The sequence below is a fragment of the Zingiber officinale genome, chromosome 7A (genome assembly GCF_018446385.1).
Source record: "Zingiber officinale cultivar Zhangliang chromosome 7A, Zo_v1.1, whole genome shotgun sequence".
Classification (NCBI taxonomy): Eukaryota; Viridiplantae; Streptophyta; class Magnoliopsida; order Zingiberales; family Zingiberaceae; genus Zingiber; species Zingiber officinale.
In genome coordinates, this window is record NC_055998.1 from 21,466,275 (window position 1) to 21,482,546 (window position 16,272).

Here is a 16,272-nt window from a genome sequence, read left to right on the forward strand (position 1 = left end):
TGTGTTATAGTTCATTTAAATTCCTTGTTTATGTTTAATTTTGGCGATGTTGGGATGATAATGGATGGGTTCGTAAGCATTATGTTGGGATGATAATTTATGTTTAAACTCTGTGAGGTCGGATCATCTATAAGATGATCATCTATAAGATTGTGTTTTCAGATTTCCCCTAATAGTCGGGGTGTGAAAATCAATACCATATCTATTACAATAATCATCACATTTAAGTATTATCTGTGCGGATTTGTATTATCTGTGCTAATCCGTCGTAGAAGCAGCCGCGTTGGTGAGACTAGAGGAACTGAAGGGAAAAGAAGTGGTAATTAGCTTCGATTAAAGTTCTCGCCAGAGTTTTTTTTCACCTTTTAAATGACCCTTTCTTATGTTCGGCAAAAATACCAAAAAGAACTTCGATTTCTCGGAAACAGAAAAACACAATCAAGTTTTTTAACACTACCATATAGATTCTTTAAAATGCCAAATTACCCTTTAGTTCAATCAGTTACATGTAAATTTTAAATGACCCTGTAGTTCAAATTTATTTTTATCCTATAAATTTATACTCCTAATCTTTTTAGAGTGGTTTCTTCTTTATCACAGTTAATCCTTGTCAATTATATTATGTAGATCAAATAATATATATATATATATGAGGAATGATATTGGCCGCGACAACTCGCCGTAACTCCGTTGGCAGCCCTCATGGCCACCTCCACCTCAGCGCTCTCTCTCCGCGACGCGAATGAAATCCACTCGGGCCAAAATTTGTTCCTCGCGTACCCTAACAGCCCTCCCCTGTCATTTTCTCTTCTCCCTCCCCAGCCCTAACTTCTTCGAAATCGCCGCAGCCCCTTCTCCCTCCTCGCTGAAGCAGCAACGGCACCCTCCCCAGCCCTAACTCCTTCGAAAGCGCCGCAACCCCTTCTTCCCCCTCGTTGAAGCAGCAACGGCACCCTCCCCTGCCGTTTTCTCTTCTCCCTCCCTTGCCCTAACTTCTTCTAAAGCGCCGCAGCCCCTTCTTCCCCTTCGCTGAAGCAACAACTGTTCTTCCTCAGCGAGGCTCGTCTCCCTCAGCGTTCGAAGAAGCACACCAAGTTATAGCAACAAAGAGCAGTAGTTTTGAGTACTCTTTGAGGTAATCAACTTCTTCTTCTACATATTTTCTTTCTTCAATTCGTGGTAACCAAATCTTGAGGGATTATCCAAGCAACTAGCAAGCAAATGAATCTTAGTTAATCGGTGGCACTCAACGGAATATTTAGGACAAGAATCAGACAATCAATATAGTAAAAAGGACATGTAGAATAACAAATAAAAGGTCTTACTTGCATAAATTTCAAGAGTATCAGATCCTCTTGCATATGATCTTAGTGGTTCAGCGTCCTTAGAGTATCAGATCCTCAACAGAGGCAGTAGAAATGGATAGTTCATATTTTTAGTACTATTTCATAGGAATTCAGGAATGTTATTCTAATGCAACTTGGTAAGCCTCAATTCCTGTTCTTTATGGGTGGGAAACACAACATGATCCTTTAGAACAATGTGAACCAAAAGAAATTATTTTGTTAGTAGAAAGAAACTGATGATCTTGGATGTACATCAACTTCTGTTATTTGCTTGTATAACATAATAATGCAGTAGGAAAATATGTGCAGTGCTATTTCTTAGATCTCTGCTAAGATGTATGTGCAGTGCTATTTCTTAGATTTCTGCTAAGATGTATGTGCAGTGCTATTAAGATGATCCCTCCTAAGTTGTATGTTCAGTTTCTAAGTTGCATACTACTTTTCTCTTAATAAATGTAGGTGAAGAAATTATCATGGAAGAAGGAAAATTTGATTCAAATGAGATGAAGGATAACATCGACCCATCTCCATCTACCGTCGAAAAAGTCAAGCTACCTGAGATTGGAATGATATTTTCCTCTGAAGAAGAAGTTCGTACTTTTTATAATTCCTATGCTACCAATGCTGGTTTTGGTATTTCAAAATTAGGTGATAGGAATGGAGATGATGGAAAATAAAAATATTTTTCTATTGGATGTGCCAAAAATCGTAAGAAAGTATCTCAAGCTAAAAATGTTTTACATCCTCGACCTTCTAGTAAGACAAATTGCAAAGCTAAGATTAATGTAACTGTTCGAAATGATGGAAACTTTGTGATAACTAGTGTAGACCTTGAACATAATCATCTCTTGAGCCCTGGAAAGTCACGACAATTTAGATGTAATAAAGTATTGGATTCTTCTACGAAGAGAAAATTGGAATTAAATGACCAAGCTGGAATTACTTTAAGCAAAAGTTTTCACTCTTGTGTAGTTGAGGCTGGAGGTTATGAGAATTTATCATTTGATGAGAGGAAATGTAGAAATTATATTTCAGAAGCTAGAAGGTTGAGGCTAGGGGAAGGAGATGCTGAAGCTTTGAGTAATTATTTTTGTCGCATGCAAAGTAGGAACCAAACTTTTTTTATGTGCTGGATTTAGATGGTGAATCTCGAATAAAGAATATTTTTTGGGCAGATGCAAGATGTAGGGCTGCGTATGATTATTTTTGTGATGTCGTGACTTTTGATACAACTTATTTGACTAATAGTTATGACATGCCTTTTGCTCCATTTGTTGGGGTGAATCATCATGGGCAATCTATTCTGTTGGGATGTGGATTAATATCAAGTGAAGACTCAGCAACATTCACATGGTTGTTCAACTCGTGGTTGACATGTATGCACGGATGTGCTCCAAAGGCTATAATCACAGACCAATGTCGTGCAATGGCAATCGCAATTGAAGAGGTATTTCCGAATTCTCATCATCGTCTATGTCTTTGGCATATTATGAAAAAACTACCAGTGAAGTCAGGCGGTCATGCTCAATACAAAATGATAAAGAAACAATTGAAGATCATTGTTTATAACTGTCTTACAGTTGATGAATGTGATGAGAATTGGTTAAAAATGATTGAGGAGTTTAAGCTGGAGAACAATGATTGGTTGAAATCTTTATATAAGGAACGGAATAGATGGGTACCTGTGTATGTTAAAGATCACTTTTGGGTTGGTATGTCCACAACTAAAAGAAGTGAAAGTATGAATGCATTTTTTGATGACTATGTTCATTCTAAAACATCTTTGAAGCAATTTGTTGAACAGTATGATAGTGCATTGAAGAAGAATATTGAGAATGAAAAAAAATTGGATTTTGTTTCTTTTAATTCCATCATGCTAGTTATTCTTGGTCATTCTATTGAAAGATAATTCCAAAATGCCTACACTAACAATATATTTAAGTTGTTCCAAGATGAAATAAGAGGGTTGATGTTTTGCGATGCCTCTTTGTTGAGGGAAGAAGGGACAACTTTAATATTTGAAGTAGTTGAAAATATGTTGGGAAATAATGGACATCCTGGAAGAGAAGTTTCCTTTAGGGTACATTATACCGAGTTAGATTGCCAATTGAAGTGTGTGTGCCGTTTGTTTGAGTTCCGGGGAATTTTATGTAGACATGTGATCAAAGTGTTAATGAGAATGAAGGTTATTAAGGTTCCTATGCGTTATATTATGGACCGATGGCGCAAAGATATTAAACGTGGGTATCAAAGCATCAGTAACATATATGATGATTATGGTTGTGATGGAAAAAGACTTCAGTATAATACTCTCACCCCATTGATGCAAGAGGTTCAACAACTTGGAGCTGAAAATGACGGCATTTGTTCTGTTTTGGTGAAAATCATGAAAGACACTAAGGAAAAACTTATTATTGCTATGGAGAATGGGCAATCAATGGTTGAACAACTTGAAGAAGCATCTACATCTGGGGCAAAAGTAATACACTCTCCATTGAAAGTAAGAACCAAAGGTCGTCCACCCATAAAGAGGAAGCAATCTAAGGTTGAACAAATAGTGAAGAAATCAATTACAAAGGCCCGAAAGAAGGTATGTGTTGCATATAATAGTTACCTAAAATAATTGTGTTATGGTTTTGTACAAGTATATTTATGTGGTTTTAGATAGTTTAAAGTTTGTTTATAATTTATCTTGCAGCTATGAGTAGCCTAAACAAGTTTCTTACTGGCTGGACCACATGATTCATTTTTGCTGTAACTCACAGGTAATTATAACTTGTCTTCTAACGTTATTTTGTATTCTTCTAGTTTATTGTTAAACACACCTTCAGTACAATTAATGCCATCATCATTTGAATTCCTTATCTGTAGTAAAAAAATCTGTAGACAAAACTGATATCACCTTGGTAAAATGGGTTGTGTTTCGATACTAGTGTGGGTTCATTTTCTTTAATCGGCTATTGATATCACCTTGGTAAGCTATTGGTTCATAGAATTTTCTAAATCTTTCTTGTGTTTGTGTTCATGAGCAGGAGTCATTCAAAAGGAGATAGCCGCAAAACTACAAAATGCACACCCTTGTGGTTTCAAGCCTCAACTCTCTGTTTTGCAGTTTCATACTTTCTATGCCTTTGAATACAGATTTTTGATGTATGCCAGTTTGTGAATCAAGAACCAATTGTTGATGTACTGTTGAATTTGTATTCAGGTAATCTGTTGTTTAATTTCTGTTGTTTAATTTGTATGCCAGTTTGTGAATCAAGAACCATCAAAGCCATCGTGCACTGTTTCTGTTCTTTCTTTACTTATGTTATTTCTTGAATACAGATTTGTGATGTATGTCAGTTTGTGAATCAAGAACCAATTGTTGATGTATTGTTGAATTTGTATTCAGTCAATTTTTGAGTGTTTCTTTCTTCTAGCCACTACATAAGAAGTGCTTCACTGAGAATTTGTAGTGGCCACGCAGGCTGTGATGGACTATATGTATGATAGAGATGAAATTCAATGCAGCCAATGCAATGCATATACAAACTCTGACTCCCTCAATTCAATGCACAAATTTAATGCACAACACTGATACTATTATAGGGAGAGGAAGGAAAATGAAATTTAAAACAATAATTAAGTATATGTAATAGATCAATAACTAGAAATTCAAATTTTGAATCAAAATAATAGTTGCAGATCAGAGGCAATGAAATTCTTCCAAATTAGATAATAGTTGAGCCCCGTCAATTTCTCTGTCGAAACACTTTTTGAGTCCTTAGATGAATCAACACAGTACCAATTAAACATTTCAAATAAACACTCAAAAATTTCTATTCGAACAGTGTTTAATAATATAACTAACAAACCAAGTTTGTGTTCAGAATTACAAACATTTAACCATTTATATTACAACATCAACATGACATAACACTAACGAACCAGATGAACTAACAACACAATTAAGATTACGGCTAAGAGAATCAAGTTCACCAACGCTGATATCCAAATGAATTTTGGTATATTGATTATTGTCGGATTATGTCCATGAGAAGCATTCTCTTCACTTTTAATTTTGCCAGACGAACTAGTATCGGTCATCACCCACTTTTGCCATCCATGTTGCCCACACCTATAATAGTGTCTTCCAGGATTCTTGGTTGACTTAGAAATGCACACCAATGTTATTTGTCCGCAGTTTCTGCATGTTACAAGTTGAGATCTCGTATTCTCAATGCTGCTATAACTTGATGATGCCATGAAATAGCAACCTAATAATTAAATTTTCATTATTAGATTAAAAAAAACAATGTCATTCTTCACAAAAATAAAGCTATAACAGGGCAAATCAATAATGCCTTTTATGTTCTTGTGCTAAGGAATTAGACATGAAACAAAACGAAGCCTATATGAAACATAAAATATGCAAGAAATAACTGAAACAAAGATAATATGGAAGAAATAACTGAAACAAATATTTGTGTCACTTCCAATAAATAACATGGAGAATGTAGAGATAATGTTTCTTTTGATTTTCTTTTAAAAGTATCTGTCATATTGGAAGTAAGCCAAGCAAATGTCCATTTGCATTTGCTGCATCGGCTGTTGGTGAAAGAACTCTACTTGAATCTAAAATAACAAAAACTTTCCATGTACAGTTTTAAAATAACAAAAGAATTCTACTGCATTATTATGTTATACAAGCAAATAACAGAAGTTGATGTACATTCAAGATCATCAGTTTCTTTCTACTAACAAAATAATTTCTTTTGGTTCACATTGTTCTAAAGGATCATGTTGTGTTTCCCACCCATAAATAACAGGAATTGAGGCTACCAAGTTGCATTAGAATAGCATTCCTGAATTCCTATGAAATAGCACTAAAAATATGAACTATCCATTTCTAGTGCCTCTGTTGAGGATCTGATACTCTAAGGACGTTGAACCACTAAGATCATATGCAAGAGGATATGATACTCTTGAAATTTATGCAAGTAAGACCTTTTATTTGTTATTCTACATGTCCTTTTTACTATATTGATTGTCTGATTCTTGTCCTAAATATTCCGTTGAGTGCCACCGATTAACGAAGATTCATTTGCTTGCTAGTTGCTTGGATAATCCCTCAAGATTTGGTTACCACGAATTGAAGAAAGAAAATATGTAGAAGAAGAAGTTGATTACCTCAAAGAGTACTCAAAACTACTGCTCTTTGTTGTTATAACTTGGTGTGCTTCTTCGAACGCTGAGGGAGACGAGCCTCGCTGAGGAAGAACAGTTGTTGCTTCAGCGAAGGGGAAGAAGGGGCTGTGGCGCTTTGGAAGAAGTTAGGGCAGGGGAGGGAGAAGAGAAAATGACAGGGGAGGGTGTCGTTGCTGCTTCAGCGAGGGGGAAGAAGGGGATGCAGCGCTTTCGAAGGAGTTAGGGCTGGGGAGGGTGTCGTTGCTGCTTCAGCGAGGAGGGAGAAGGGGCTGCAGCGATTTCGAAGAAGTTAGGGATGGGGAGGGAGAAGAGAAAACGACAGGGGAGGACTGGTTAGGGCACGCAAGGACCAAATTTTGACTCGAGTAAATTTCATTCGCATCGTGGAGAGAGAGCGCTAAGGTGAAGGTGGCCACGAGGGCTACCAACGGAGTCGCAGATATGTGTCGCAGCGAGTTGTCGCGGCCAATATCATTCCTCTATATATATATATATATATATATATATATTCCTTATTTATTCCGTGAATCTATATATATTCCTTATTTATTCCGTGAATCTAACATAGAATAAGAATGGGAATAATTTTCCTATTCCTTATTTATTCCGTGAAATTAAAAATAGTGAAAGAGAAGGCTTGAACGCGGATTGGTCCGCACGCCGGTCCGCACTCCGCAGTTGCCACCGTAACTTAAACGTGCTTAAGAGATACACTAAACTCCTCCAAACTAAATTAGAAACTGATACACTTCAGCAAGTTCCCAACAAACCTTCCACAAGCAGCCACAAGCTCATGAGAACGCAATCGCCCAAGTATCAGTATCATCTTTATTTACGCAGCCTAGATTTGATGGGCTCTGAAGTGTCTTTTCTCATCATAGTTACAAACTCATCGTAATTGATTCTTCCATCCTGCAACATATGCATAAGATACAGATTAATCTTTACGATGAATACTAATCATTGCAGATCCTCAGCGAAAGAAGTAGAAAGGACTATTGTGAAGTGCTGATTGATCTTCCGATATTCCTTAATTTTAGAAAAGTATTATCAGATTATTAAGAAGAGTATGAGACAGGGGTAATTGCTGATGCAAGATAGTTAAATGCAATGAGCAAGGCGATCAGTACAAGATAAACGTTAATACTTCTACATAGAAAAAGCAACTGAGAAAAAAGATGCACCTTATCCGTGTCAACTTCTGCAATTATTTCTTTTATTGTTTTCTCATCACCCATGTTATACTTCTTGAGAGCTTGCTCCAATTCCTCAACGGTTATGTACCTAAAAGAGTGAAAAGATGAATAAATTTATCCACATAAGAGTGTGAACAAATTTTTCATTATGTAAACATGATGTTACCCGCTCTTGTCTTCATCGAAATACTCAAATGCTTTGTATAAATGATCTTCCCTTTCCATTCTGTTCATGTGCATGGTAGCCGTTATGAATTCAATATAATCAATGGCCCCATTTCCATCAACATCGGCCTGTTCATGATAATAAGGTTGCTTTCTTAGATCACCACACCAGAATGTGCACGATGAATGCAGAATAGTGTTGAATTTGCTAATACTAAAAGCCAGCCTATTCTTTTGTCAAGTAGAATCAAGCACAAACCAGATGAATTTAGCAAAGCAGCAAGCAATTTGAGAAACATGACGTGAGAACTGATAAATTTGCATACATTCTATTGCTACGGAAGAAAAATGCTTATGTTTTCTCCCTGTTAATATGAACCGCTTCAAACTGTATAAATCTAATTTTTATGTAATACCAATGTTTATTCATTATGCATACAGGCAGTCACCAATGTTTTATTCATTCTATACACAGGCAGTGCACTAACAATGTATCAGGCCATGAACTAATTATCAATTTGCATCCCTTTCATGTGAATGTATATGTTGCTGTTGGGGTACCTTCTCAAAGATTCACAAGAGTATGAAATGGAGCATAAGCAAAAGAATAGTCTAACAGTAAAGAAAGAAAAATTTGAATGCAAGGAAACATACTGCTTCCATCAACTGCCTAACTTCTGATTCAGAAATCTTGATGCCCAAATTACCCAATTTGGGTAAGCCTGCCTTTAGTTCTTCATATGTTATTGTCCCACTATTGTCAGTGTCAATTGATTTGAAAATCTCTTTTAAACCCATGATTTCATCTTCTGACAAGCTTTCTGCTATAACCTGAGAACAAAATGTTTGTCAGTAAGAGAGACAATTATGCATACAAATTCAGAAGAAATTGTGATTGAACATCCACCTTCAGAGCCACTTTCTTCAGCTTGTTCATGGCCCTGAATTGCTTCATTCTATTCAAGACTGTAAGATCAAGTGGCTTATCAGGAGCACCATCTCCTTTCATCCATGGATGGTCTACAAAACTTCCAACCATCAAACTAGCAGAAATAATGTTGCTAACAAACTAACAAATTGAGGGGATAAAAATTATTCACTTGACAGAAAAATGTTTGAGTTTTCTTAACATGGCCAAACTGTATTGTAACAATGCCATCTTTTAATCAAATGAGATAATAGAACCATGCGTATACTTAAATTGAAAATCAAACTCATGATACAAATAGTAGTAGATAATTTATCCAAGGACTTAAAATTTCAAGGAGTTTCAAATGTGAAGATGATTATAACTCAGCGTATACTTAAATTGAAAATCAAACTCATGATAGAAATAGTAGTAGATAATTTATCCAAGGACTTCAAATGTACTACTACATGTCAACGTCACACAGAATTGAAACTCCTTGAAATTTTATGTGAAGATGATTGTAACTCAAGCAGTTTATTGCTAAATAGGACATAAACTAAAGCTTACTGAGAATTTCAGCGGCACTAAGTCGTTCCTTAGGATCTGGTCTTAACATTTTTTTCACCAGTTCTTTAGCACCACTTGATATAGAAGGCCAAGGATCAGATGAAAAATCAATACGACCGAGTAATATAGCATCAAATATTCCATCCTCATTATCTGCATCAAAGAAATACAATTCCTTCAACTGATTCATATAAAATGGGATGAATTTTTCAAACTCCCTTATTTTGAAAACTTAGGAACCTGCCCAAAAAGGAGGGACACCACAAAGAAGAATGTAAAGTATCACTCCAGCACTCCATATGTCAGCTTCTGCTCCATAATGACGCCGCAATACTTCAGGAGCAACATAGTAAGCACTTCCAACAAGATCTTTAAATACTTCTCCTAAATGGCATGTACTTGTTGTTAGTTGAGTAAATTTATTAATATTGGGCAAACATTGATGCAAGAAAATCTAAATGCAAAGCATTATTTTCACATTTAGCATAGGGTTTCTTATATAATATATCAGTTATTGCTCTATATAGATTAGACTATGTAACATAAAAGAGATATTCCTAAGCTTCACTAAGCTATGATATGAGCAAGACTTTATCCATAGCAAAGACCAGGTGAGTATGAATAAGAATATGTATGTCTTGGAATCGTGTGTAGTAAATGTGAATTTCTCAAGCACCTAACAAACCATGAGTAGTGACAGCATAAATGCCCTATCTGCACTGTAAGGCCCACTTTCACGCTACTAAATAGTAACAACTCTTGGATCTTAAACGTCACATAAAAGAATAGAAGAAAAGCAAGGATCACAACAATAAACAAGTAAAATAATCTCTTATATATATCATGGCCCATATCCAAAAATTGAATGTAGCACAATTTAAATTAACCAAATCAAGTTATATCATTTTCAGTTGTATGCCAACCGAGTCACAAACTAGATTAAAAATTCAAAAAAAATTTCTTCCTTCCTTCTTCTATTCTTTAGCACTTTTCACGCTTCAGCCTACATTGCTGAATTTTTAAAAATATTTTTTGGGTCTCTTAATCAACTTAGAAAATTAAAAAAAAAATTGCCATTGAAGTAATTCTTGTGTGAATACATCATTCTTCTCTGTAGTAAAGTAATTTAGTTTAACACAAAACCAAGCTAACAACATTGTGTTGCAATGTCACACAAAATTACTTGGGTAGACATGAATGAGGCGCTGACTACTGCCATCTGCAATGCTATGAGTTGCCCACCATTAAGCATATGAAGTTTACTTGTATGGTAGAGATATTTTGAAGAACTTGAAAGCTGATCCCATGAGAAACAGTAATATCTTATATATTTTGAAGAAAACAGTGTAGCTTAATTACTCTCAATACCATACTTGATTTCAGTGAGCGACATATTAAGACAACTGTTCATCCTTGTGAAAAATTAAGGACCTAGTTCTGACTAAGAATTCTCAATGAATGTTCCAGTAATAAGTAATCAACTATGTTTAAAAGGCTAGATTTCAATGTGATAGACATGCATAGGCATTGCTTTTGTGGATGGATCATGGTTGGCAATGCAATAGTCTGACTAATTATTGTGTCTCTAACAGAAATGCGAGGTGTACATAAACGGATCAACTGTGATGAGAACGTTGTCAGTTTACCGGGCTTAAAGAAAACGGACAGTCCAAAATCAGTAGCCTTGAGTGGCGATTCCTCTTTCTTGTTCAAGAACAAAAAATTCTCCGGCTTGAGATCCCGGTGCATGACGCCCATGGAGTGACAGGCATGGACAACGTTAACGATCTCTCGGCAGAGAGCAGCGGCCGCGCGCTCGGAGTAATGGCCCTTGGTGATGATCCTGTCAAAGAGCTCCCCGCCCTCGCAGAGCTCCATCACGAGGTTGACGGAGTGCCGGTCCTCGTAGGCCCCCTTGAGCTCCACGATGTTGCGATGGCCAGTGAGGTGGTGCATGATCTGGATCTCCCTGCGGACGTCCTCGAGGTCGTCTTGGCGGACGAGCTTCCGTGTGGCAATGGACTTGCAGGCGAACTGCTGCCCGGTCTCGCGGTGGGTGACCAGATAGGTGACTCCGAACTGGCCCCGGCCGAGTTCGCGCCCGAAGGTGTAAATGGCGCGGACGTCCTCCATTGGCCGGCCGAGGACGCGGCCAACATCGGATGCGACGGGGCGGGGGACGGAAGTGGCTCGGTGAGAGTAGGTGGAGGGAGCGGCGGCGGCATGGGGGTTGTGGCGAGGGTGGGGACGGGCAGGGGTGGGGGAAGGAGGAGGCTCCTTGTGGCGGCGGGAGGTGCGGTTGCCCATTTGCAGTTCGGATCGAGAGGAGAGGAAGACGGAGACGAGATCGAGAGAGATTAGGTTTCACGGAGCTAGCGAGCGAGCGAGCGACCGTACTGCGAAGTTGAAGGCGGGGGAAGCGTCCACAGAGAGAAGGATTAGAATCGACCGGACATAGCAGGTAGACGGTCATACTCAAAAGTGTGTGTGTGCACGTTCGCCGGAGCGGACCGCGTGATGGGAGAAAAAGGTGGGACCCACTCGCGGAATGATTCTTTCTCCAATAACGATAAGGGTAAGTCGGCGTAGATTATTCCAGAGTCGAAGACACGGACGATTTAGAAACCGCGTGAAGAAGAGAGACCGCGTCGTGGTTCGTGGTCGAACGTCATCCACGCGGCTGCACAACGCTTAGCCAATGGGCCGACGGTGGCCCAATTAATGTCGGTCAGCGGGGTCGGGCTCGAACTCTGAGTCGGCATCTCGCACGTGCTAGATGGGCGTCTGGATGTGGCTCGGCTGCGTTGGTGGCCGCAGGCGCGGGCCCGACCAAAGCTTGCGGTTATGCCAACGATGATAAGGATTAAAAAAACAACGAATTAATTAATCGTATAGCTTGTCAATTCGAACATTTTATCTGACTAATTTACCACGTCACTAAAAATTAAATATTGTTTTTCTCCTAAACGCCCTAAGGCACTAGCTTAGCAATACTTACGGGCTTCAATGAATGAAAATAAAGAAATTCTCCCATTTATCACGAGGTAAACACATCTGGTCGCAAAAGTTTAAGTTAAATCGGTCAAACTGATTGATTTTATAAATTTGATTTAATTATTTCAGTAATTCAAATTTTAAAAAAAATATTAATTTTTTATATTAATTAATTTATTTTAAATTTTAAATTTTTTTATTCAGATAAATCAATAAATTAAAATATACAAAATTAAATTGATAAAGATTTCTTGATTATATCGTAGTTAAAAAAAAACAGTTTTAATTAAATTCATCCCTAGAAAAAAAACACTACGAGAAAAATTAAGTTTACTGGCAAAACAAAATAGTTAGTAATCTTAATATTTTGGTCATTAATATGGATTATCAGTCAAAAATATTTCACTGACCTTGACTGATAATCCATGATCATTAAATAGGGGTATCCGATTATTATATTGGTCGATATTTTTTTAAACAATTACTTATCAAATAAATGGCTAGTAAATATTTTTAAAAATAACGATAAAATATATATTTAGTTGGTATTTTTATCCCAATAAATAGTCAAAATTTTATGTTAAAAATACTAGTCAAATATATATTTAGCCCTATTTTTTTTCCCAAACAATGGTTAGTAAATTTTTTTAATAGTACCAACCAAATATACATTTAGCCAGTAAAATTTTAAAATAAATGGAGAGTAAATTTTTAAAAATACCGGTTAAATACATATTTAGCCGACAATTTTTGAAATAAATAGCCAGTAAATTTTTTAAAAAAATAATATATATATATTTAAAAAAAAACATTTTTATCTATTTATGAATTGTTTCTACAAAATAATAATTAATCAATTTTAAAACATTAATTAAATAACTGATAAAAAGATAAATTTTAATGTATTAGTAAATTATCTAAAAACTATAAAAAAAATTGTCAAAACAACGTATAACAGTATAAAAGTGTGCTACAACAAAATATCTAATTAACGTATCAAATATTTAAATAATCTTCTTTTTTATTAGTAGAAGTCAACTTACTCTTCAAGTAATCCACTAGCTTGTTGTCACATGAGGAACTATTGTAATATTTTTTATCTTGACTTGTTGAGCCTTCAGCTCAAATTGTTAAGACTGGTTGAGTTAGAAGAGAGGTGAATGACTCACTTCGATTTCTTAGTTAGTTTGATATTGCACAACGAAAACTTGAACGCAATGCTAACTTCTTGTTTTTACTTGGTATCCACTTCCTTGAGGTGATGAATCTAACGGTCCACACCACGGTCATACTTTGCACTATGAAACTTCTCCTTCTCGGATCAACATCGAAGGTGAAGAAACCTTATACAATAATCTACAAATCTTCCTCTCAACAGAACACCTCACAAGGAAGAAAAAGACAAGATATTAGGATTTTAAGTACACCTTCTTCTTTGAGTGGTTTCAGATTGTAGCACTAGTGAGAGCTTGAGCTTGAGCACTGCTGAGTAATGGAGAAAAATTGATGGCAATGGAACAGTATCTTCAAAACAGGCTTCGTGAGTGTTCTTAAACCTTTCGAGAAAGAGTCATTTTTCTTATAGTTTTATGAGTCTTAATCGACTAAGAAATGATCTTAATCAATTACTCGGCGTTAATCAATTAGAGTAGTCGATTTGGTTCGTGTTTCATTTACGCGACTCCTCCAAATTGCCTACCCTAATCTATTAAGATTAGGGTAATCGACTAGATCAATCGATTAGGGATTATTCTTTTCGCGCAGAATGTCCCGTAAGCGATTGAGCTAATCGCTTAAGCTTTGAATAGAAACATTCTGTTGGAAGCAAAAATGCACCATAAGTGATTGATCCAATTACTTACGGTGCCCTAATCGATTACGATAATCAATTAGAAAACCTTCTATTTTAAACAGAATGTTTGTTAAGCGATTGGCCTAATCGCTTAACACCCTCTTAATTGATTAAGCGTTTTTCTTAATCAATTAACACGCTTTGCTTGTGCTTATTATCAATTGCCCCGCCAAGAATATTGTTCTCAACCTCCCTGGACTTCTTTTGCCTTACATCTGGTCTTCCGACCAGCAAGGGTTTTTCTTGTGCCAAAGATTTGGTCCCCTGCCCTCCTTGGACTTCTCTTGCCTTGCATCCGATCTTTCGACCTGCAAGAACTTCTCTTGTCAGGAATCCGGTCCTCAATATATTTGGTCCTACAAACTTGAACTCATATTAGATCTAATATATTAGTCTAAACTTAAATAATCATTAATCATCGAAATTTCTTCCTTAGGACATGATTACACCAACACAGATATCTGCACATCATGTGCAACAATTATCAATTCTTAGATAAGTTCAAATAATATACAAATATTAAATATTTAATAGAATTGAATTCAAGTGTGAACATATACTTTACCATGAAGATGTTAGAATCATAGTTGGTGAATTTGGATGACCGATAGATGGAGAAACAACTAATGTGGTTGACACATTAGGTGTTGTTTGTGAAAGTCCAACATCAATAAAAATAGAGGATCTCTCAATTGGTATGGTTAAACTAGTTTGTAAGTGACATAATTTGGATAATGTGTATTTAAAAAAAAACTTAGTAGATTAATAATTTAAATAAAAAGATTGAAAAATGATGCATAAATATAAACATGCACATAATGCATATCCAAATAATAATAAAAAATAATGTCGGGGAAAAGAGATCATGAAAATTAAAAACTAAAAAATTAGGCTAAACTATAAAAAAAACATGAAGCAAAATTAAGAAAATTCTTCTAGAATACTAGAAGAATAAGGTATAATAAGAAAAGTTGACAAACATTGGGAAGAAAAACTTGAAAAATATAGTATAAAATAAATACTAGCCATGAATGAGACAAAAACGTCTTAGCACTTTAAAATTTTAATTATTTAATACTCCAAAGGTTACAATCAAAATATACTATATCTTCTATGTGTTGGTGTAATATCCCCTATGTCAGGTTGATCAGATTGACTAAGCTTGAGTTGACTCAAGATTAAGTCTTGATGTTTGAGTTTCGATGTTTGACAATATATGGAGATTGCATGAGCGATCGTCCGATTGGGGAGATTGTTGGAGCAATTCCCCTCTGGTCAAGGGATGACCAATTTGATGTGAAGAAGGGTTAAGTAGGTCAAGGTTGAACGGATACTTGACTGAGAAAGTTCTAACTAAAGATTAGGCAAGGAAAATTTCTGGTGAGTGAAACCAGGTGAAAGACCTAGTGAGTGAAGCTAGGCAGTTGAAAAATCTTGGTGAGTGAAGACAGGTGAAAGACCTAGTGAATGAAGCTAGGCAGTTGGAAAATCCTGGTGAGTGAAGCTAAATGAAAGACCTAGTGAGTGAAGCTAGGCAGGTGAAAGTTCCGGTGAGTGAAGTCGGGCAGTGGGAAAATCCTAGTGAGTGAAGGTAGGTGAAAGTCCTGGTGAGTGAATCCAAACAGATGGAAAGTCCAGTGAGTGAAGTCAAGCAGATAGAAAGACCTGGTGAATGAAGCCAGGCACGTGGAGAAGGCTGACCGGGCACCTGGTGTTGGGAAGCCCAAGTAGGTCAAAGGATTGACCGGATATTTGGCACGAGGAAATCCAGATGGGTCAAGGGTGACCGGACATCTGATGGAAGTCCAAGTGGGTTATGGAGAACCGGACACTTGACACGAGACGATAAGTCTAAGTGGGTCAAGGTCGACCGGACACTTGGCACGAGGAGAAAAGTTTAAGTGGGTCAAAGTATTGATCAGACACTTGGTGAAAAAGTCCTAGAAGGTCAAAGTTGACCCAATACTAGGTACAAGGAGTCCCAACATGTAACAGCCTCCCTCCTCCTTGCTACTCTTTAAGGAGTGGTCGTTACTTAACTATACACTTTAC

General features: G+C 36.7%; 1 protein-coding gene across 1 annotated transcript; it reads right to left on the reverse strand.

Annotated features, from left to right (window-relative positions):
* Nucleotides 1–7,103: 7,103 nt before the first annotated feature.
* Nucleotides 7,104–11,804, reverse strand: LOC122001136 (calcium-dependent protein kinase 1-like). Its single transcript, XM_042555728.1, has 8 exons — nucleotides 11,021–11,804; nucleotides 9,615–9,758; nucleotides 9,375–9,527; nucleotides 8,805–8,917; nucleotides 8,552–8,728; nucleotides 7,899–8,026; nucleotides 7,721–7,820; nucleotides 7,104–7,448 (listed from the first exon to the last, which is right to left on the reverse strand). Exons 1-8 carry the CDS (start codon nucleotides 11,679–11,681, stop codon nucleotides 7,365–7,367), a joined length of 1,560 nt encoding a protein of 519 aa, XP_042411662.1. The 5' UTR covers nucleotides 11,682–11,804; the 3' UTR covers nucleotides 7,104–7,364.
* Between the last annotated feature and the right edge of the window lie 4,468 nt (nucleotides 11,805–16,272).

Bases quoted from the DNA above. Each gene is read 5' to 3' on its own strand.
- LOC122001136 (XM_042555728.1), bottom strand. From the start codon at position 11,681: ATGGGCAACCGCACCTCCCGCCGCCACAAGGAGCCTCCTCCTTCCCCC. The intron at 8,027-8,551 runs GTATGTTTCCTT...TATCATGAACAG, and splicing joins TTAGGCAGTTGATGGAAGCA to GCCGATGTTGATGGAAATGG. The intron at 7,449-7,720 runs GTGCATCTTTTT...CATATGTTGCAG, and splicing joins CAGAAGTTGACACGGATAAG to GATGGAAGAATCAATTACGA.